The sequence below is a fragment of the Amphiura filiformis genome, chromosome 9 (genome assembly GCF_039555335.1).
Source record: "Amphiura filiformis chromosome 9, Afil_fr2py, whole genome shotgun sequence".
NCBI lineage: Eukaryota > Metazoa > Echinodermata > Ophiuroidea > Amphilepidida > Amphiuridae > Amphiura > Amphiura filiformis.
This window is the reverse complement of record NC_092636.1, coordinates 16,493,726-16,516,865: the sequence shown is the minus strand read 5'-3', so window position 1 is coordinate 16,516,865 and position 23,140 is coordinate 16,493,726. Positions and strand designations below refer to the sequence as shown.

The 23,140-nt window shown below is 35.3% G+C and overlaps 2 protein-coding genes across 2 annotated transcripts in view; both read right to left on the bottom strand.

The window, feature by feature from the left end:
* Positions 1–15,089, bottom strand: part of LOC140160691 (TLC domain-containing protein 2-like) — a 20,506-nt gene extending 5,417 nt beyond the window's left edge. Inside the window, exons 1-3 of the mRNA XM_072183979.1 lie at positions 14,775–15,089; positions 11,330–11,595; positions 5,175–5,257 (exon numbers count right to left, since the gene is read on the bottom strand). Coding sequence (XP_072040080.1) covers positions 5,175–5,257; positions 11,330–11,523 — 277 coding nt within the window. The 5' untranslated portion in view covers positions 11,524–11,595; positions 14,775–15,089. The remainder of the gene's footprint in view (positions 1–5,174; positions 5,258–11,329; positions 11,596–14,774) is intronic.
* Positions 15,090–20,342: 5,253 nt separating this feature from the next.
* The window catches only part of LOC140160696 (E3 ubiquitin-protein ligase HERC2-like), a 118,658-nt gene continuing 115,860 nt past the window's right edge, over positions 20,343–23,140 (bottom strand). The window contains 1 exon segment of the mRNA XM_072183983.1: positions 20,343–23,015. Coding sequence (XP_072040084.1) covers positions 22,746–23,015 — 270 coding nt within the window. The 3' untranslated portion in view covers positions 20,343–22,745.

The window sequence follows — 23,140 nt, the reverse complement described above, 5'->3', positions numbered from 1 at the left end:
AAAGAAAATTGTGCTATCTACTGATGAAAGCAAATTGTGCTATCTACTGATGAAAGTAAATTGTGCTATCTACTGGTGAAAGCAAATTGTGCTATCTACTGATGAAAGCAAATTGTGCTATCTACTGATGAAAGCAAATTGTGCTATCTACTGATGAAAGTAAATTATGCTATCTACTGATGGAAGCAAATTGTGGTATCTACAGATGAAAGCAAATTGTGCTATCTACTGATGAAAGCAAAGCAAATTGTGCTATCTACTGATGAAAGCAAATTGTGCTATCTACTGATGAAAGCAAATTGTGTTATCTACTGATGGCAGCAAATTATGCTATCTACAGATGAAAGCAAATTATGCTATCTACAGATGAAAGCAAATTATGCTATCTACTGATGAAAGCAAATTGTGTTATCTACTGATGGAAGCAAATTATGCTATCTACAGATGAAAGCAAATTATGCTATCTACTGATGAAAGCAAATTATGCTATCTACTGATGAAAGCAAATTATGCTATCTACTGATGAAAGCAAATTGTGGTATCTACTGATGAAAGCAAATTGTGCTATCTACTGATTAAAGCAAATTGTGCTATCTACTGATGAAAGCAAATTATGCTATCTACTGATGAAAGCAAATTGTGCTATCTACTGATGAAAGCAAATTGTGCTATCTACTGATGGAAGCAAATTATGCTATCTACTGATTAAAGCAAATTATGCTATCTACTGATGAAAGCCAATTGTGTTATCTACAGATGAAAGCAAATTGTGCTATCTACTGATGAAAGCAAATTGTGCTATCTACTGATGAAAGCAAATTGTGCTATCTACTGATGGAAGCAAATTGTGCTATCTACTGATGAAAGCAAATTATGCTATCTACTGATGAAAGCAAATTATTCTATCTACTGATGAAAGCCAATTGTGTTATCTAAATGAAAGCAAATTGTGCTATCTACTGATGAAAGCAAATTGTGCTATCTACTGATGAAAGCAAATTGTGCTATCTACTGATGAAAGCAAATTGTGCTATCTACTGATGGAAGCAAATTGTGCTATCTACTGATTAAAGCAAATTGTGCTATCTACTGATGAAAAAAAATTGTGCCATCTACAGGTGAAAGCAACTTATGCTATCTACTGATGAAAGCAACTTATGCTATCTACTGATGAAAGCAAATTATGCTATCTACAGATGAAAGCAACTTATGCTATCTACTGATGAAAGCAAATTGTGCTATCTACTGATGGAAGCAAATTATGCTATCTACAGATGAAAGCAACTTATGCTATCTACTGATGAAAGCAAATTGTGCTATCTACTGATGAAAGCAAATTATGATATCTACAGATGAAAGCAAATTATGCTATCTACTGATGGAAGCAAATTATGCTATCTACTGATGAAAGCCAATTGTGTTATCTACAGATGAAAGCAAATTGTGCTATCTACTGATGAAAGCAAATTGTGCTATCTACTGATGAAAGCAAATTGTGCTATCTACTGATGAAAGCAAATTGTGCTATCTACTGATGAAAGCAAATTGTGCTATCTACTGATGAAAACAAATTGTGCTATCTACAGGTGAAAGCAACTTATGCTATCTACTGATGAAAGCAACTTATGCTATCTACTGATGAAAGCAAATTATGCTATCTACAGATGAAAGCAACTTATGCTATCTACTGATGAAAGCAAATTGTGCTATCTACTGATGGAAGCAAATTATGCTATCTACAGATGAAAGCAACTTATGCTATCTACTGATGAAAGCAAATTGTGCTATCTACTGATGAAAGCAAATTATGATACCTACAGATGAAAGCAACTTATGCTATCTACTGATGAAAGCAAATTATGCTATCTACTGATGAAAGCAAATTGTGCTATCTACTGATGAAAGCAAATTGTGCTATCTACAGATGAAAGCAAATTATGCTATCTACTGATGAAAGCAAATTGTGCTATCTACTGATGGAAGCAAATTATGCTATCTACTGATGAAAGCAAATTGTGCTATCTACTGATGGAAGCAAATTATGCTATCTACTGATGAAAGCAAATTGTGCTATCTACTGATGAAAGCAAATTGTGCTATCTACAGATGAAAGCAAATTATGCTATCTACTGATGAAAGCAAATTGTGCTATCTACTGATGGAAGCAAATTATGCTATCTACTGATGAAAGCAAATTGTGCTATCTACTGATGGAAGCAAATTATGCTATCTACTGATGAAGCAAATTGTGCTATCTACTGATGACAGCAAATTGTGCTATCTACTGATGAAAGCAAATTATGCTATCTACTGATGAAAGCAAATTGTGCTATCTACTGATGAAAGCAAATTGTGGTATCTACTGATGGAAGCAACTTATGCTATCTACTGATGAAAGCAAATTATGCTATCTACTGATGAAAGCAAATTGTGCTGTCTACTGGTGAAAGCAAATTATGCTATCTACAGATAAAAGCAAGTTGAGCTATCTACTGATGAAAGCAAATTGTGCTATCTACTGATGAAAGCAAATTGTGCTATCTACTGATGAAAGCAAATTGTGCTATCTACTGATGGAAGCAAATTGTGGTATCTACTGATGGAAGCAACTTATGCTATCTACAGATAAAAGCAAGTTGTGCTATCTACTGATGAAAGCAAATTGTGCTATCTACTGATGACAGCAAATTGTGCTATCTACTGATGAAAGCAAATTATGCTATCTACTGATGAAAGCAAATTGTGGTATCTACTGATGGAAGCAACTTATGCTATCTACAGATAAAAGCAAGTTGTGCTATCTACTGATGAAAGCAAATTGTGCTATCTACTGATGAAAGCAAAGCAAATTGTGCTATCTACAGATAAAAGCAAATTGTGCTATCTACTGATGAAAGCAAATTGTGCTATCTACTGATGACAGCAAATTGTGCTATCTACTGATGAAAGCAAATTGTGCTAGAAAAATATGTTGGCAAAACAACGTTACTATGACATTCGATGACATCAAATTTCGCTATATCTTTTCAAAGTATTCTGTATTATTTCGTGTTTAATAAATCGAAAATGTTTAAAATTCAGATGATCTAAAAGACCCTGTCATTTATGAAAGTCATGTATACCCATATACTGGACAATCTTAAGGGTCGTATAGCAGTTGATACAAATGTGTATGGGCATAATTACAGACTCCGTACCTTCCTAGCCCTGTGTTTTAGGGTTAGGCGACGAAGAAAAACCCATTCTGCTGACTTGCCAAAACTTGCCAAGTAGGGTTGAGCAGTCGAGGATTTTATTCAATTTTTCTGGAGGAGGCTAAATGACCCCAAAAAAATACCGCAAGCTCGTAGAATCCGAAAAAAAAGAATTCTGGACATTTTTTAAATAATTTTCCAAAAATGTCCAGATTTTTTTTAGTCAAAATCATTCCACATCGGCCAAAAAACGGATGTTTTTAATTCCATACAACTAATAAAAATCCCGAAAACCCCAAATCTGGGCCGGTCGGGCCCGTAGAACAGGGCTTTTACCCGTCGCGTAACTAAGGGTTAAGGTTTGCGATTGTATTTGTCATAGAGTTAAAGCAATAATGTGTGATTTGCATAAAGAATAGATTCTTATTTAAATGTTTGTTTTCACTGATCACATTATCCCCTTTTAATTTCGAGCCAAACAAATGAGGTATAACGAAGAAAACTGCGATTCATTCCAACGCCTACAATGCGTGTACTACGCTCGCCGATCGTATTACATGTAACTGCACGGAGCATCGCGATCGACGTGTGTACATACAAGCTGACATCCACGGTACATGTTAGCAAGTACAGTTGGAGGGCCATTCAACTTTGACGCGCTATTATTAAACTGTACGCTATGAATACGCACACAACGAAAATTTAAATTTGCTTGATTTGGGTTGCAGTTTTAAAAGCTTCCAAATTTCTCTCTACAACTCCTAATAGCTATATATTTTATATATAACTACAAGAAAGGCTTTCAACATTCCATATATGTTCACAAAAAAAGCCGTAACTTTGCAAGGAATATGATATGGGCACATAAACACAAATTTTTGTCATGAATTGAGATAAAAGAGTAAGAAAAACTGCGTTATTTTAAAAATGGTGCGAGTTCATAAATCAGGAATTTGCATATGATTAGAAACATGGCTTATTATCCTCATATTAAAAAATCAAGATTTTTGGTTGGTTAAGACAAAAACCTGCCGGGATGAAAAGGGTATTTTACAAGACGGAAAAATACCAGTAAACAGTAGGCCATGCGACAACAGCATTGAGAAGGTTCATGCGAGCAGTGTTAAACTGCGCGCGAGTATTTCACTGAACGCAGATGAATGGCGCGCTTGGGCGCAACAAAGTCACGCGCGTGTACTCGTTCATGGTGTCAAGTCACGCGGTATTGTTATGAAGTTGTTTACTTAATTTTCGTCGATGGGCCTAATATGGGTAACCAATTTAAACTATTATAACAATTTAGAATTTTAAGTTCAAAATTTGGGACAAAGACTAATCGATAGATAAAGGTTGAAATTACTTGTCTGGCTAAAAATTAGAATGATTAAAGCGTTAAGACAGAAAATATCCGGGTTAGAAGTCCTTAGCAACGAAAATAAATTTGAAGGTAAAGCAAACGCAAAAATCACGAATTCTAATGACAAAAGTAGACAACATGGAAATCAAGTAGAGAATTGTGAAGATATTTTCTAATAAAACTTATTTGTTAATTGCCCAAGATGATTGGCTACACATAGGCCTAATACGATACATTTCAAATCGAAATTTTCCGCGGGAAAAGTAAAAAAGCATACCCAAGAGTGCGACGGTCATTTTTGCCAAGGTCGCGTCCGTTAATAATTTGACCTTTAACGGAAAACGCGCATGATGGCCCTCCGACTGAGTACTCGATCGTTGAACTCTGAATAAAACCGGGTCGACCCGGTTTTGATACAAAAAGTTAAATTTTACTGTTATTAAAACACTTCAGGCTTAGTCTTTTACGTGGTATTTTAGTATACCACTGGGCATTATAATTATGCAAAAAGTAGAAATCCGAGTAAAATTGAGGGCGTCGCTGTGAAGCAAATCACACATTATGGCTTTAAGGTTATGATTAAAGTTTAGGGGTTATGGGATTAGGGTTAAAGAGTGGCTTACCTGCAAAGATACCAATAATGATCTCTCCTAGCGTTGTTGTTGTCAAGACTCTCTCTGTGAAGTATTCAGGTGTTTGATACATACTGCCAACATTAAGAAAAGAGATAGTGTTGATTCCTTATGAGCTCTTATTAGACTATGCCATTGGTTTTTTTTGATAAATAGAAAATATGTTTATTAATCATGATGAACGCATTCAGTTGAACTCAAAATTACACAGATGTTTATCCCAAGTAAAGTATTTAAAGGGGCATTTCGTGATCCACAGCCTCATCCCCCCCCCCCACTTTTCCCCAAAAAAGTTGAGATTTTTACACCACTGGATACCTCTGGCTACATAATGTTTATGTACCAAATATTTCTTGCAGATTAATTCGTTTAGCAAAAATATCGCCAAATTTGAATTTCGTTCTGGTGCACCAGAACGAAATTACAAATGGAGCAGTGTAATACACATAATCATGCATAACTCGCAAACGCAAAATCGGAATCAACTGAAATTTTGGAAATAAGCTTTTTTCGTGGATATCTACTGAAAAATGTCATAAAAAGAGGATGCTAGGATCACGAAATCCTCCTTTAATAAATGGTCATAAAATATGTAAATATAATGAGTGACACAGTAAAAGTAAAGTCGAATGCAACATATCTTGGCATAATTATAATGAGGGCTACAACCTGCACGGGAGCTTGTCTTTTTAAAGGGCTATTCTTGTTATGTGTTGATTCCAAATGTAGTGAGTGCCAGATGAGAAACCTTGAGCATTTTAGAAACGCAATCCAAAATGATCGCCAAAACACATCATTAGCGCATATTATGATCATATGCATAAAAAAATTTTGTCCTCGAGTATAAACTGCACTGATAAACATGCAAATAAATAATGTTGCTGGTATACAAGTGAAGAGGCTTAGGCCTACGCATCTGCTTCTGATATATCTTGTGACAGAATAAAAATCCAAGATGGCTCCACTAAAAAAAACCCACTAACCATTATTATGGTCAACACCTTTGCATTGGAATGCATAAAACAGATTTGTCAAAACTGCTGAGACCTTGTTTTGTTATATTTTTTTATTACCGACTTCAAACAAAAGCCCAGTTCACTATCTTACCCAACCGATCATTTCCCCCGATTTTCCCCTTCAAGTGACCAAATCTTCAATTCCCCCAACTGAAAATCTTTCCCCGAGACCAAAATGAAAAAATTAGGGGGGGGGAGACAAGTCACTGACACGATACTTTGATATTCGAGCCCCCCCAACCGTAGTACAAAGTACTACTACTACTACTATTGGAATTAAGAACTGGAAGATTGAGTTCCTATTGTTGACTCAAAGGTCACAAGGGATAGTATCTAATGTATTTTGTTTAAAACCAACTCAGTCAACCGTTACTTATCTTCTTGTTCCCAAAAATGGATATTACGATATTATTCACTTTATAAATATTTGTCCTTTCACTACTAGTACTAGTATCCTAGTCATAGTCATTCCACATTTGCTTATCTTTTGCTATTATTTTAACAGTAATAATTCACTCTATAATGTTTCTTCCATTTAGTGTGTCCTTGTAGTAGAATCCCCTACTTCATGATATTGAGCCTTTCTAAATTGCGATATAAAATTTTAAATTATATTTAAAATATTATAAGCAAACGTCATTGATCGCGCAAAAGTGGGAATGGTTTCTGCCAATCCACATTGGGCTAAATCAATTAAAGCCAAAAGGTACAACCTATAACATCTTTTGCAAATAAATGGACAGATCCCGGGGGTCACTCTCACACAAAAGTGCTACCCACCCGCGTCCGACCACCTATGAAATGCACCCTTAAAGGCGAATTTTCACATAACCAAATTGCACCTCTTAATGGCGAAACACGTGCAAAATCCTACCATAAATGGCGTCAATTGAGAAATATCTAATTTATACCCTAAGTGGCGTAAACAGGAAAATTAGCTAATTTGATACCCAATTTTTATGTTGCAGATCTATAGATCTATAGATACTAAAGAAAAAATGCAAAAAGGTAACAAGAATTAATTAAAAAGTGGTGATTTTTATCAAATTAGTGCAAACTCACTCAAACGATAATTTTACTAACCCTAAACGTCTAAGGATTTGCCTGAAAAGGGACCCCAAAATGGCGATGCCTTCTAAAAAAGTACCCCTTTTTCAAAAAGACGTCGACGACGCTGTGTGGTGAAAAACATACCCTTTTAGACGATTTTCTTGGACGCGGCGGGTGCGTAGCAAGTCAAGTAGTGAGTGACCCCGGGGACAGATGATGTTTAATCTCCTCTCATCGATAATTTGACAATCAAAGACACTCCATGTATGGAAACTTATCTCTTAGATGAAATTGATTTTCATGGTGCTTGTTTCACATCAAGCTCAAATACACTTGAAATAAGCAGGTGGACGCCAAGGTTTGAAGATGCATATAAAACATTTTCTTTTTACTTATCAGGCACTTAACACTATAATTATTAGAGCTGATGAATACTGTAAACTGGAAAATGAATTGATCAATTGATGAATACTCAAAACTGGAAAATGAATTGTTAAATGGCGTCCATTTGGGAATTATTTATTTCTGGCAATCTACATGTAAAATTTAATATCTTGGAAGTACAGCAACCACTGCTGATTATCTCTATCAAATATTTGATACATTCTGTATATGAGCGCAAGAAGACCGTAAGTCCACTTGGCCCCTCAACATGTATACACTAAAGTTACGTATAGTTTCTTAGGGTTTTATAATGTTTATTACATATTCCCCCGGCATATTCCAGGGTGAAAACATCATGAAAAATTGTGAAAGATTTGTTTTGGCCTCTGAACATGTATAAAACATTACCAAACTATACGCAACTTTAGTGTATACATGTTGAGGGGCCAAGTGGACTTACGGTTTTCTTGCGCTCAGGTCTTCACATGTAAATCTTTTGCAAAGAGCGTGGAAAACAAGATCCGAATTGAAGACTAATACTGACATCAACTAATTATTCATTGTGCTAAATTCTGCGTTGCTGAACTTGTTTAATATAATTATATTAAATGTATATAATATTTAATTGCTATATTTTAAATTAATTGAAACAAGTGTGTGTTTTTCTGATTTAATTTGTTTATTCTTTACCTCCATGATCATAATTGTCACAGACCAGGGGTTTGGGAAAATTGATTAAAAGTCGGACTTGCGACGAAGTCCGACAATTCCCTGGCCGTGGGTAGCGTGGCCGACAAAATGGGAATGAATGAAATAAAATGGACAGGTCCCTCAAAAATTGAAGAGGGGAGGGAATTTTGTGGCCTAATTAACAACTAATAAAAATCAATATGAAACAAGAAATATTGGCAAAATCATTTTAATTTATATTTCTGCGCTTTCCTTTCATTTTACAAGCATCAAAATCTCATTTTAAAATATTGCACATTTTATTTTAATGGAAAACAGATAATTTATTAATGTCTGTATACTGTACTGCACTGAAGACATTTTTTTTTTATGCAGCGAAAATTTTATAAAATGAATTGCACTATTTTTTAGATCAAGATATTTAGTTGAAATCTCATGCAAGCAAGAAAATAATGAACCTATAAACATGATAAAACCCCCATTTAAATTTATATCTAAATCCCCTGCAAAATCGCGCCTGCAGACCAGTACCAAATCTGGCCAAGTAAATCGTTCCAAATCCGATGAATTGCACCCCAATCCTATCCTGGGCCCCAACTAAAATCCAAAATGGCGTCTTTCCCTAACATTAAATAATAAAAATAAACACCGCGCAGCGTTACTACCGCTACTGGCCTCGAGAAGTTTTCCAGCCCCAAGAGAATTGGAAATCATTAAAAACTGGGGCTTAACGCTACCCCAAAAAACGTAATTCACTAAACGTACAGCCAAATGAAATCACAAACACTAACGCCCTAACTAAATACCGGTGGGAGTCCTGCCACGGCCCCCGAGCGCTGCCACCACCCATATTGTGTAACTAATCTGTGGTCTATCTCCGAGCAGAGAAGTTAACAATATTAAAACAAAATGGGACCCAGAATAAAATGAAGTGCAACATCGGACCAAAAGCGACTCAGTTATCGCCAGATCAAGTACGTACTGCAGACCCAAACCTGCACGGAACCTAAACCACCCTAAAAACCCAAGACTTTCATTCATGACTTCCAATATTGAGTGCTTTTCGTTATTCTGTCCAGAAAATTGCCAGCCCCCAAGGAAACCAGCAAGACAAAAATTTAGAAAACATCTCAAGTAGGGTAGTCATAAATGAAAGCCATACTCAGCTCCCAGGCTGAAATTTTGATACCCTAAATTCCAACATCCCCAAAAATTTAACTAAGGCCTAAACATGAGATTTCAATAAATATTTGTCCTTTTAAATATATTTTTGATGAAACGCGACAATAAAAACAAAATAATAAATTGCGACCTAATTTCAAAACCGATTGCATTTCTAGTTTTCATTTACATGCTCTCAACAATAAACACTGAAGGTTTTAAGCCCGCTCCCAGGACCCAAATCCCAACCAGCCAGCCCGGTTTGACAACCCAAGTCTTAGTCAGATTAGGTGCAAAACCACGGCCTCGGAAAGAAATTTCCGCGCGCCAGATTTAAGGAATTTGCATACACAAGGAACTAAAAAAAATGCAAGTTGCGCTTTAGCCTAAAAAAAATTGTGGGACTGCGTAAACGCATCATTCACAAAGGACACGGCAACCGCCCCCGGCTGCAACCTCCAATGTGTTAAGCGTGCATGAATGAAAACCCAAAAACACAAACAAATTTTGAAATGCATAGGGAAGATTTAACTGATGGAAATCAAAAACATGAAATTTAATTAGACTTGACACGCCCAGATTTTACTAGGCAAATAAATTTTGCAAGCCCAGAGCTGCCACGCCCAGCCAACCCTGCCAGGCAAAAATTTGTTTTCAAGCCTAAATTTTCCCCACAAATTTGCCAACTCAACACCCTGAGTAATTTTAGTCTCTAGAGAAATGAATGAAAACCAATTTGAAAACTGAGAATACAATTTTCTCATTCCCAGATACAACGAACAGCTATTGTTCGAAACTGCTGACGTGGCGTCATCAGCAATCTCCAGAACAACAACAGCTCAAGAAAAACAAAATTTAAAACCGAGAATACAATTTTTTTCATTCCCAGATACAACGAACAGCTATTGTTCGAAACTGCTGACGTGGCGTCATCAGCAATCTCCAGAACAACAACAGCTCAAGAAAAACAAAATTTAAAACCGAGAATACAATTTCCTTATTCTCAGCAACAAAGAACAACCATTGCTCGAAACTGCTGCCAATTATCAGCTATCTCAAGAACAACGACGGCTCTAGAAAAATAAAATTTTAAAACCGAGAATACAATTTTCTCATTCTCAGCTACAAAGAACAACCCTTGTTCGAAACTGCTGCCAATTATCAGCTATCTCAAGAACAACGACGGCTCAAAAACCAATTTAAAACTGAGAATTCAATTTCCTTACTCTCAGCAACAAAGAACAACCATTGCTCGAAACTGCTGTGGCGTCATCAGCAATCTCCAGAACAACGACAGCTCAAGAAAAATAACAAACTCATCCCAAAAATCTTGTCCATCAAGAAAAACAAAATCCAGGCAACAAGTCATGTTAACACAACCTGTGTCAAACATTAAACAGCCAAAGCTTTACCCATATCAAAAATAATTCATTTCTCCAAATACCCAAAAATCACTCAAGTAATAATGCACCACTCTTTACCTTTAGATCTGCATGCATGGCTGGCAAAACTCAGACTGATGAGAAAAATCAAATTGTCTAAGAACTCCCATCAAGCACACAAAGGGATAAAACAGGTGCAAAATATTGATTCCAAAAATTGATTGCCAAATCCCAACTAAATTTTGTCGCCCTCTCTTGACAACCCATTTTAAATCTCCCTCCAACTTAAAATGAGGGCAGTATTCCTGAAAATAATTGGTGCTGAACCAGAGGGTGAAAAACTTGTACAAAATGCCAAACCCAATTCGTAACATAATGTACAATTTTTGCTTTTGACTTGTGTCACGTCACAATATTTTGCTTGATATAGCAGTACATTTATACTATTTATATAATAACTTACCAATAGGCACCTAAAAGTGACACCAGAGTAGCATGTATGAAAGACCCAACTGCATTGCTCCATTTGTATCGCGTAGATCCAGCATATTTAGCAGGCACAGGGATGAAGCAGAGCTCGCTGTTCAACCACTGATTTAACTTGAAAAATCCCAAGAATGATATAAAAGTCGCACATAACCCAGCAGGCGTATACATGTTAAAATTCTGCCCGAGAAACTAAGACACTAGTGAAAACGATAAACTCCTCCTCGTTTGACGCTGTGTGCCCTGAGAATAGAAGTAATAATCACTGTAAATGACGAAACATCGTATCTAAAAAGGTGCAATGTTCAGGAGAAAAACAAACAAACAAAAACGTTGTTGTCTTGAAATTTTAGCACCAATGGTCCCCGTTGTCAAGAAACTATAATGCGCTTTGCTACAGTGATGACCATTATAACCTCAAATACAAAGAAAGACTTTTGACACCTAAATGGAGTGCTACGTTTTTGATTTTAGTTTTTGCACAATAGGTATACAGATTATAACAATAATTTTGCAATTTCGCTTTTTAATAAAAGAGGTCATGGCAAAAATGGGTTAGTCGTTCGTTAAAATTCCATATGCAGTGGAATTGGTTAACAGAAAAACTTGACTGATAATCACTGATTGACTAGTCGATTGATTAACTATCAATCGACCAGAAAACTATATACTATAAAACTAATTTTTTTTTTTATATCAAGCTTGCATCGCGTAAAATCGACTTTCCTGATTAGCAAGTGCATTTTTCCTTTTCAGAAAAAAATAAAAGGGGTCATGGCGTAAATGTGATATGCAGCAGAAATAGCTTGGCTATAAACAAAAAAACTTAACTTGATTTCTTTAAATAAAGAAATACAAAACTTGAGAATTATCAGATATGGATATCATTAAAATTGCATGAGGGCAAATACCCATACATTTTTCCTTAACACCCCTATAAATTGGCATTGTAATATCTTTAGTATGGGACCAGTTTGAACTTAGTAGTGATATATGTTGGGGTAACGATATATGGGGCAGTTAAATATAAAGAAATACAAAAGAATTATTAGATATGGATATTATTAAAATTGCATGAGTGAAAATGCTCTTAATTTTTTGTAGTTTATTTATTGTTAATTATCCCATATATTGTTAACGTAACATACCACCAAGTTCATACTGGTCTCATTTTGAATGTATTGTTATGCCAAGTCAGGGGTGTTCAGGAAAAATAGATGGGTATTTGCCTTCATGCAATTTTAATGATATTCTTATCTGGCAATTCTTTATTTATGGCCTTAACCCTTTTTAATTATGGAAACTTTCGGGCCTCATAAGTGCTAAATTGTTGGTCTAAAGAATTTTTAGAATCACAAAGAATTGATTAATTCATCTATGAGGTCAAATTTGGGCAAAATATGCTCATTGTTAGGAGAAATCCCCAATCTTGGATAAAAAAATCTGATTAATTTTTAAAAACTAGATAAAAATATCCAGGACCCGTTTTTTTTTTGATTTTGAATTTTGATCAACTTTGAGAAATGTGCACCAAAAATGGTAAAAAAATGCTCAATTTTCAAAATAATCATAAAAAAGCATGATTTTCGCTCAAATTGCATATTGGCGAAGTTGGTCCTTGATATTTTTATCTAGTTTTTAAAAATTATTTAAAAAAAAATTTTGGGGGGAATTGTCTCCAAAAATGAACATATTTGCCCAAATTTGACCTCACAGATGAATTCATCAAGTCTTTGCCATTCTAAAAATGTATACTTTTATATTCTTTAGACCAACAATTTAGCACTAAATGAGGACCGAAAGCAAGTTCCAATTACGACACTCACATTGAATGCCCAGCAAACACAAAACGTTTTCGACATCATTCGCAAAAGGTTATAAAAGGTTGTCAGAAAACGTTTAAATGTCGGGTTATATAAAGGGTATATTAAGAGTATAAAACGTTTTCATAACCTTAAAAACATTTTTGATAATCTACTGTTCAGCAAACAAAAATGTTTTACAGAAAACGTTTAAATGTCGGGTTATATAAAGGGTATTAAAACGTTTTAATAACATTCCAAAAACATTCTTGAAAACTTGATGCAAAACATTCTAAACAGAATGTTATTTTGGGGTTGAAAAAATATTTTGCGAAAAAATGTTTGCCCAAAATATTTTTAATAACGTTTTAAAAACGTTTTCATGACCTTTATATAACCCGACATAAAAGGTTATTAAAAGGTTTTGAAAAAAACATTTTAAGAACATTTCTGTGTTTGCTGGGTTCAAACATTTTAACATAATGTTATTTAAGTATTGACACAATATTTGGCAAAAATGTTTGCAAAAATAACATTTTTTGAAAATATTTAAAAATATTGTTGTAGTGTGTTTTCATACAAAACGTTTTAAAACGTTATCATGACCTTTATATAATCCGACATTTTAATGTCATTAAAACATTTTTACCTAAACCAAAAGCCAAAATATAACTTATTTAAAATGTTTTTAAAACGTTTTTGTGTTTGCTGGGTGTTTCCCTTGCTTTGCATGCCTGGCCTTTTGCATTATTCCTGCAGCATTTATTTTCAGCTCAATTGTCATGATATTTTTTATTGTTCACGAAAAACAGACAAGTTAAACCTTATTTTTTTTCCTTCTATAATTTTAGACAGAAATGCGCCGCTGGTTTAAACGTAGTAAATCAACATATTCATGGGCATGTACTGCAGCAAATTCTTTACTCTGATGAATATTGAATATGTTGACAAAACAGTCTCTGATGTAAATATTTGTAGTGAATTTGAACAATTATAGGCGGGATTATAGGACAACTTGCAAATATCAACTCACAAATACCAACCACAGAAGGGGGCGACGAAGGCTTAATGGTGAGTAAAACGCGGCCAAATAAAATCTAAAGCTGATTTTTCTTTTAAAATCGCTATAGTGTTTTAATTTGCAGACCAATTCAAATCTAGGCTTTAAAATTATACTATCGAAACTCCGTAACAGCTCATATAACCAGCGATAACCATCTTTTTCAAAAGCAGTTGACCTTGTTCTTCATGGAGTCCTTCCCCCTTTCTTTAAGGGTAGGCCTACACGACGTATGTTGGTTGAAGCAGCGAAAAAAACCCCGATTTTCATTATTTTAAACAATATAGGCCTACTATTGAAAAAATAACACTTGTTTTGCAAAAGTTCATTCTACAAACCATAAAACCTGCTTGGTTTATTGTTGTTAATGCGGATTTATGTATACGTTTTACTAAATGTTGTTTTAGCCCTCTTTACAACATAACTCAAGAACCACAGGACCTACAAAAGTATATCTGACGCTCGCTATAAAATGATCAATGCTATTTTTGCCAAAGCTCACTACCATTCGCAAGATGCTGTGAACTACCAAATCGCAACAATTTAAAATAGTTGCTAACCTTAAAACGATTCAAGTGATTTGAAACACACGGTAGCGGCTGAAGGACCATCAATCCTTTTAACCATTTCACTGCTGTAAATGTACTGACACTGAATCCGTGCTCTTCGGGAAAGCAAGACCGTGCATTAGGCTTGGAGATAGCATGATGTCGGCCTACATAATGATAATCCTGATCGTTCTACCATTTCCTCTAGTATATTAGCTACGATTCGTAGTCCCAATTCGCATGTTTATATGATGCGGATTATAGATGTTGTCGCATGATGCTGGTGCGACCCGAGACTGAAGTTGAACTTCCGACCTTTGTTCGTTTAAAACTTCTGCAGTACAGTATGTACTAAACTGAATGCTCCACAAAAGTCCATAGGCATGTACATGTACTTTATTAAAGGCACTTTCAGTGATTTGCTCATCCGGACGCGGACGATCATAAAAATCATCAAAATTGAGATTTTGACACCTTTGTCATTGTCATAGATGTGCTAACATACCCTGCTAGTGGTTCAGCCGAAAGCTGTGTAGACCTATAAGACAAAATATAAGGGATGAAATCAAAACTCGACCGGCGGTTGACCGGTTCCGTCCGTTTGCTATTGTTCACGCAACCGGACGGAACCACCGGTCAACCGCCGGTCGAGTTTTGATTTCATCCCTAAGGCATTTGCATGAATCTGTAATTTATATACTGACCGTATTAAAGGAGGATTTCGTGATCCTAGCATCCTCTTTTTATGACATTTTTCAGTAGATATCCACGAAAAAAGCTTTTCCCAAAATTGCAGTTGATTCCGATATTGCGTTTGGGAGTTATGGATGATTATGTGTATCACACTACTCCATAGGCCACTGTTGTAATTTCGTTCTGGTATACCAGAACGAAATTCAAATTTGACGATATTTCTGCTAAATGAATTAATCTGCAAGAAATTTTTGGTACATAAACATTATGTAGCCAGAGGTTTCCAGTGGTATAAAAATCTCAACTTTTTTTGAGAAAAGTGGTGGATGATGGCATGCTGTGGATCACGAAATGCCCTTTTAATTAGCTACATGTACTAAAGTAGGCCTACTGGTATTTGAATTGGGCTTCAACTTTGTCAATACTGCTGTTTTCTTCGTTTTTTGCCACTTTTTCATTTCAAAAATACCAAATGACAATTTGAATGAATTAGGCCTATTCTTCACTTTTAAGCAATTTATAAATAATTTTATTTTTTTACACTTTCGCTGGGATCACTGAATGGGTCTTTAATACTGAAACTAAACTGTCAGTTCAATACCTCTGGTTCAATACTATAGATCTAGAGATGGCGGCGCAACCTAACTCCTACGCTCAGCACAGGGCAGCATACGTTGAATGAACTCTCCCTCGGGGGCAATGCGTTTCGCATGCACTATTCCCATGCTATTTCAAATCCCTTGAAACTTTAAAGCGATGATTATTATTGTGCGAGAACTTTATAATCTAGTAGGCAATTGTTATTTTTCAATTGAGTTTGTGTTGAGAAGAGAAAGATATCTAAAATTTTTAGTCGTATTCCCCAAAAAGTGTTCATACAAATTACCCAAGGCTCGGAGGAAGGCCCCGTCATAAACTTGAACCCCGAGGCAGTTGCGTAGCGAGGGGGGGAGGGCCACGTGCCCTGGGCGCCACATTTGGGGGAGGGCGCCGAAATGACATTGGTTACAAAACATGGGGCCGACAATAAATAGAAATGATGAAAACAATTTAAAATAACCGTTATTGCAATGTATCAATTGAATGTGGGCGTCGTTTATAATGTAGTTTTCGGTACCCCCCCACACACACACACCTCCCCTCCCAGTGAAAATCGCGCACATGGAGGCAATTACACCCAATTACAATGAGCTTTGGGATCTCATGTATTGAACCCAAACTTTTCCCTATGAGCATGATGAGTGCATGTGGACTTCATGATGTACTAGTATTATTGAGCACAAACATTGCTAGCTCGGGCACACCGCTCCGGCTAAGGCGGAGCCCGGGGGCGGAGCGGTGTCTGCTACAACTTCAAGTGTTGCAAATTATTCTCGTTTCCTGCTTATGAAGCAATAATACACTACCACAATTTTGACCTTTCTCTCGACATACTGTATGCCTAGATTTGTCATTCTTAATCAATGCTATCTACTGAAGATAGCAAACATAATTATACCGCATATGAATAGTCTCCTAAAACATTTAATTCAAAAAATACCGAAAACACACTGATACGAGCGTAAGCATGTAATTCCTTCTCTTCTGGCCAGTGGCGGCACCAGGATTTTTTTCGGGGAATCAACCAATTTTGATATGAAATTGAATAGATTCAGCCCATATTTATTGGTCGAGCTATGAGTTTTAAAATATTGTACGAGACGTAGTCGAGTCCAATTTTTTTAAACTCATAGCGAGACCAATAAATATTGGGCGTAGAGCATCCAATTTTATCATTATTATGTCCAATATTTTCACACACTTGGACTCATCAAAACATAATAATGCACACAATTGCCGCAAAGAGTGGGAATTTGTGTGATTTTTTGCCTCAAAAGTGGTGGGGAATGTCCCGTATAGCGCCTCCACTGCTTCTGGCTTCCGATGAAGCGTTGGTAGGCAACAAGAAACATTAATAACTAAAAATAAATTTGAAGAAAATGGACAAAAACGGACTGTGGAAAAAGGGCTCAGCCGGCAAAGTCATTAACTCATATCAGGGCACACATTTTCTTGTGCTTTGTGTGTAATTTGTTCAGGAGAAGTCATGAGATGTCAGCTTGATGACTTTGCCATTTCCCTCCCCCTCCCCTGAAAATTGTGAATATCGGGGCCAAGCTTATAGCGAGGACATATCTATTTTAGGGTGAAGTAGTTCGGAAATTTTGACCCTAGAATTTGAACACATATTCAATCCCGGGGGGGGGGGGGGCTCTCAACTTGGGTTTGGTGGAGAACTCCGGAAAACTAAAACCGACTTTAAACCAAATTTGACGAAAAACAGATCCGAAATTATGCCAATTTTTAGAAGATTTTCACAAACGATGTAAAATTTGCACTTTCTTGAGAAAATTGTGAAAACATCCCTTTTAAATAAAAGCCATAGGCTACTGTACGTTTTTTTTTTCTTTCAGAATATACCCCAATTTTTTTTCAAAACTCGGTTCTTTTTGGGCATAGGCTATTTCAAGCACATTTTACGCTCGGTAGCTTTTTAACAGATTTCGGACCATGCTTCTTGTATGTTCAGTATTCGTTTCTACACAGGTGAACGGCACGGCATGAAAATTATATCAGTGTTGAGCAATTAATTGGGAGTTGATGCCACATGAATAAAACGGGAGATAAAAATACTGCTTTATAGTGTCTTTCACTTTCAAGAAGATGTGTGTTTTTGGGAAAATAATTCAAAGAAAATATCAGAAAGACAACAATATGCCACACATTTTAAAACGCTTCAGACTTCTAGTCTTTCACATAAACATCTCAAAAAAAGTAACTAACTCCCCTTAAATAATGACCATTATTCAAAAGCGGGTGATTGTGTTACAAATGTGTTGAAAGCAGAATTTATTTCTGCACATTTTGACACCTCACTTGTAGTAATTGACTATTTGTGACGTGTCATGTCAAAAGGAGACACTTTTGGGCAAGTTATAAATTTTAAGGTTTTTACATATCTTAAATATAGAGATATTTTGCTCCACAACGCCGTTTTCCCCAATGAAATCGCACATTCCTAAGCGAAGATATTGAGTTCGGCAGTTATGGTATTATAAAATTGGAAGTTGAGATATCAGCCTTTAAAATTATTATTGACAATGTAGAGAGTAGGAATTACCTTGAAAAATGTCTCAAAAAATACAAGATGCTAGTTATATTCCGGTCTGAAACTATCAGACAATATTTTAAACATTAATAGCAACACAAATTCGCAACAAACTCAAATTATGAAAAAATCGCCCCCGGTAGATTTTTGGCTATTTCTCCATTTACGATCCTGCCCAAAAGTGTCTCCTTTTGACATGACACGTCACATTTATTGACATCACAGCGTACATTTAAATCAATGTAACCCAAGATTTAAAAGTTGTAGTAAATTGTATTGATTTTGTATTCAGGGTAATGGAAGGAAATCTGTGTAATGATATCCGAGTGCTTTTGTTTGTGTTTGCAAGTGCAACTTTCAAATCTGGACCTCACTACATTAAATTGACCAGTGTTTTATTGTTTTCTGGGCTATCGTATCAAATGAGGTGTCAAAATGCGCAGAAATAAATTTTGCTTCCAACACATTTTACAGATTTGTAATACAATAGCCCTTTTGAATAATGGCAATTATTTAAGGGGGGTTAGTTACTTTTTTTGAGATGTTTATTTTAGTACACCAATAGGCATTACAATCATGCAAAAAGTAAAAATTCTAGAAAATAATTCACAGCACTCGCTGTGAAGGAAATCACACATAATGGCTGTAATTTCCATAGATTTCTGATAAACTGCTGACAAAGTTTACTCAACAAAATAATCAATCACAGATTACGCGAATTATATTTTATATATATTATCTCACAATATTTAATCAAACATGTGAGTAAATTTAATTGACATAATATTATAACATCAGTCATCATGCACACATACATCTATGCAAATCACAAATTATGGAAAAAAAATCAGCTGATATTTTTAGAATTAAAAAAAATTGGGGGATTATTCTTCATATTCTTCTTGGAGTATGAAAATAAAAGAACAAGAATATTTATTGCAGAAAAAAAGGTCAGAAGTAGTCAACATTATGGTAAAAGTAAGAATGCTGCTCTATATATAGCTGCCCATTGTACATGGTTGAATTTTTGATTCCTATAAATCTATGCTACACTTTATTACCTGCTTACAACCACATGCAATTGGCATGCATTCTCAAAACTGTCAGGATTAGGCAGCGTCCTTTATTATTAAATCGTAATTAAAATTATATAATTCTAATGGCTGATAACGCAACAAAAAGCAATTGTTTGCAAGTCTTTGTTTAAAGTACATGCATTCAACATTTCTTTGTACTTTTCAATATTTTAAAATTACCAGAGTTCTGCTTAACCAATTACTTGCAGATTCCACACAGAAGCTTGCTGGTGGAAAAAATGGTGAAAAAACCATACAGATACAGTGAATGTGTAGATATATGCCTATGTGACCATTAGATATACTCATGTACTACTGACCATAACTAGACAGTTCTCAATGCGCCATAACTTGATGCTTGATAAAAGGGTCTATATAGATATAACAATTAGAGGGAAGAAACCCAACTCTCCTTGGTTAGGGCTATTACTAGTTCACTATCCATACAACATTCTTCTATGCAACGACTTTAGTGTCAATTTCAATAAATATTCATAGTTGAACATTTCGAGGCATCAGTGACACAAAGACGTAACTCCATTTTGTCCATTCTGAGAAAAAAGGATAATGATGGTCCACATTGACTTATGTAGTTTGGGCTCTGTTTCACTGCCATTGATTTCAATGAGGTGCTATATGGAATTACTTCTGTGCTAATTTTTTTGAAAGTTTTGATATCAAAATTTCATTTTCACAAAAAATGGAGTTACATCTTTTAATGTGGATGTGGCGTTTACCTAAATAACAGAAAATAACAGAAAAATGGTATTGCCATTACAAAATACAAAATTTTCTATGATATCATATAAATACAGAACATGTTGAAGCAAACACTGTATTATTGTACTCTATCTATTTAATCTATCGTCAGTAGGGCTCCATTACCATGGTTACACACACAATAAAACAAAATTACTTTATTCCATTACAATATTAATATACATACCATGGCTATCTTTTATGAGTTATATAGTATAGTTTTACAGAGAGTGACATATTTTTGTTTGGTTTTATCAACATCATATTCAAGATATACATACATATCGAATTTACATGACCATATAGTTACATCAATAAATGCACACACATGCAAAGATATACATTGTACCTTGTATTAGAGCAAGTCATAATTGTTACATAATATACTGAAGTCTCAGGGGCTGGGCAATGGAGGAGAATTCTCTACACCCCCTCCCCTGTCTATTTTGCTCCCTACAGGCCAATCTGTAATGAACAGGGACTGTCTTTTGAAATTTGCAGGAGAGCATGAAATAGCTCTTCTGGAGCCTTCAAGGAGAGCTGTTTAGAGTATTTACAATAGAATGTAAGGTGAGAATGATCAACTAAGGCGAGCTAAAAATCACTCCTATATAAGATTTAAGGAGAGCAGTAGAGAGCGATTGCCCTTGCTCTCCACAAAAGGCAGTCCCTGAATGAAGCTTAAACACAAAAGCTAATTCATTACTTTTATACAAATTTGATAATTTTGCCCTTAACTTTGTCTAACAAAAACATTTCGGCACCATATGGGAACACTTAGGAGCTATTTATATATACATACAATACAATACTGATAAATATGATATATTACGCACTCACACACTTATTTATAGCATCGGAAACAAGTATCCGAAATGCTGTATCATAAAAAAAAAAAATCAAAATTTGACATTACAATGCACAGATATTGAGCTATTCAAGCTCAAATCCATACGCCCGATGGAAAACATGATCTTAATCTTAGGTCATGTCTTCCATTTCAACTGATTAGTCCATTTACCTTCAAGTCTGAAGCAATTCGTCGGTTGTATTTCATAGTGGCGTATAGTGATTTTTAGTATTTTTTGTTGTTGAAAATTGGCACATATATGTTTTTAATGATGTTCTCTTTCATTTTTTCTAAGTCTCATCAGTCATAATTAGCTAATTAATTAGTAATGAATTAATTAAATGTGGCGTATAGTTACAAAGTGACATTTTTTGTATTCCATAGTGGCGTATCGACCATACGCCACTTTGTATACACATTTTATAATTAAGAAAAATAGGAAAAAATGAAAAAAAATTTATGTCATAGTGGCGTACACCTCGCTACATGTCATAGTGACGTATCGTGACCTATACGCCACTATGGAATGAAGCCGACGAAAAGTAACACCATATGGATCACACGGCAATCGAGGTGGCATAAGGTTAACATTATGTTAGGGTATTGCGTTTTGTGTGTTTTCCATAGTGACGTATAGTTTTGTACTTATTGTTTTCAGTTTGCCAACAATATTATGTATTTATTTACTTTGAAAAATATATAGAAATAAAATCTATTTTGTCAACTACCGAAATTTGACATCATTTACAAAATATGATGAATGTCTGATTTACACAACTCGATTTTAAATTGGTATGTCTTCAAACCCGATTTTCTCGAAAAGTTGTTTATTCGCGATGCCTCACTATACGCCACTATGGAATACAGCCGACGTGTTGTTCATCTGTGTGTAACCACGCAGTCGGTTTCTCACTATCATAATTTTACGCACTACATTACTGGGTAAAGTACTTCAATGATAACATAATCAATATCATGATATTGACTTGATGTTTACTCAATGATGATTGACTTTGCATATGATGAAGATTCTGCTTGGATCGAAAGCTCAGGCCACTAAAAACTTTGAATGATGATAAATAATGTTGATGTTGAATAATGACGATATTGTTACATACTTTGAAAGGAAGTCGTAAATATATATATATATATATATTTTTTTTTGCAGAGGCAAGGTGAAACTTTTAGTCAATCTGATAACTGAAATACTTTTTTCTGGGATACACTTCTGTGCCATCTGGTTTGCCTCTTACCAACACAAAATTATAGCTTAATTATAACAACAGTTTTTATCCATTTTCATCACCCAATGTGTGCAAACTTTGCTTGTATCACTTGTGATAAAAATGCTCACAAACACATGATTTTGACATCATGAGTATAACAGCTCGGGTGCTCTTATAAATCACCTCAGAGCAACCTAGCAATTCTTCCGTTAACCTGAGAGACATAACACACTACGATTCTACTGTTTCTGAATCAAAATCTACGCTATCTAACTCGTCCTCGTCTTCGCTGTCATCGTCACTGGTATCCAGACCATCCGGTTCACCGCTCAACGCAATACGTGCGTAGTCGTCTGTGTCAATGGATTTACAGAAGTAGATGGCATATTTGAGTTTTTCTCTCAAGACTTCTCTACATGAGTAGCGTGGTAGTTTAAGCAGGAAGAAACATGTGTAGGACTCTGGCAGGAAGTAGTCTGGGGGACTGTATTTGTCCAGTACCTATTGATAACAAGAAAAACAGAAAAGCACATTTTAACGTGATAAAGTGAATTTCTTTTAAATATTAAACAATGGATATCGAGGGGTTAGAGCCAAAAAGCCCCAAGTACAAAAACGACATGTAA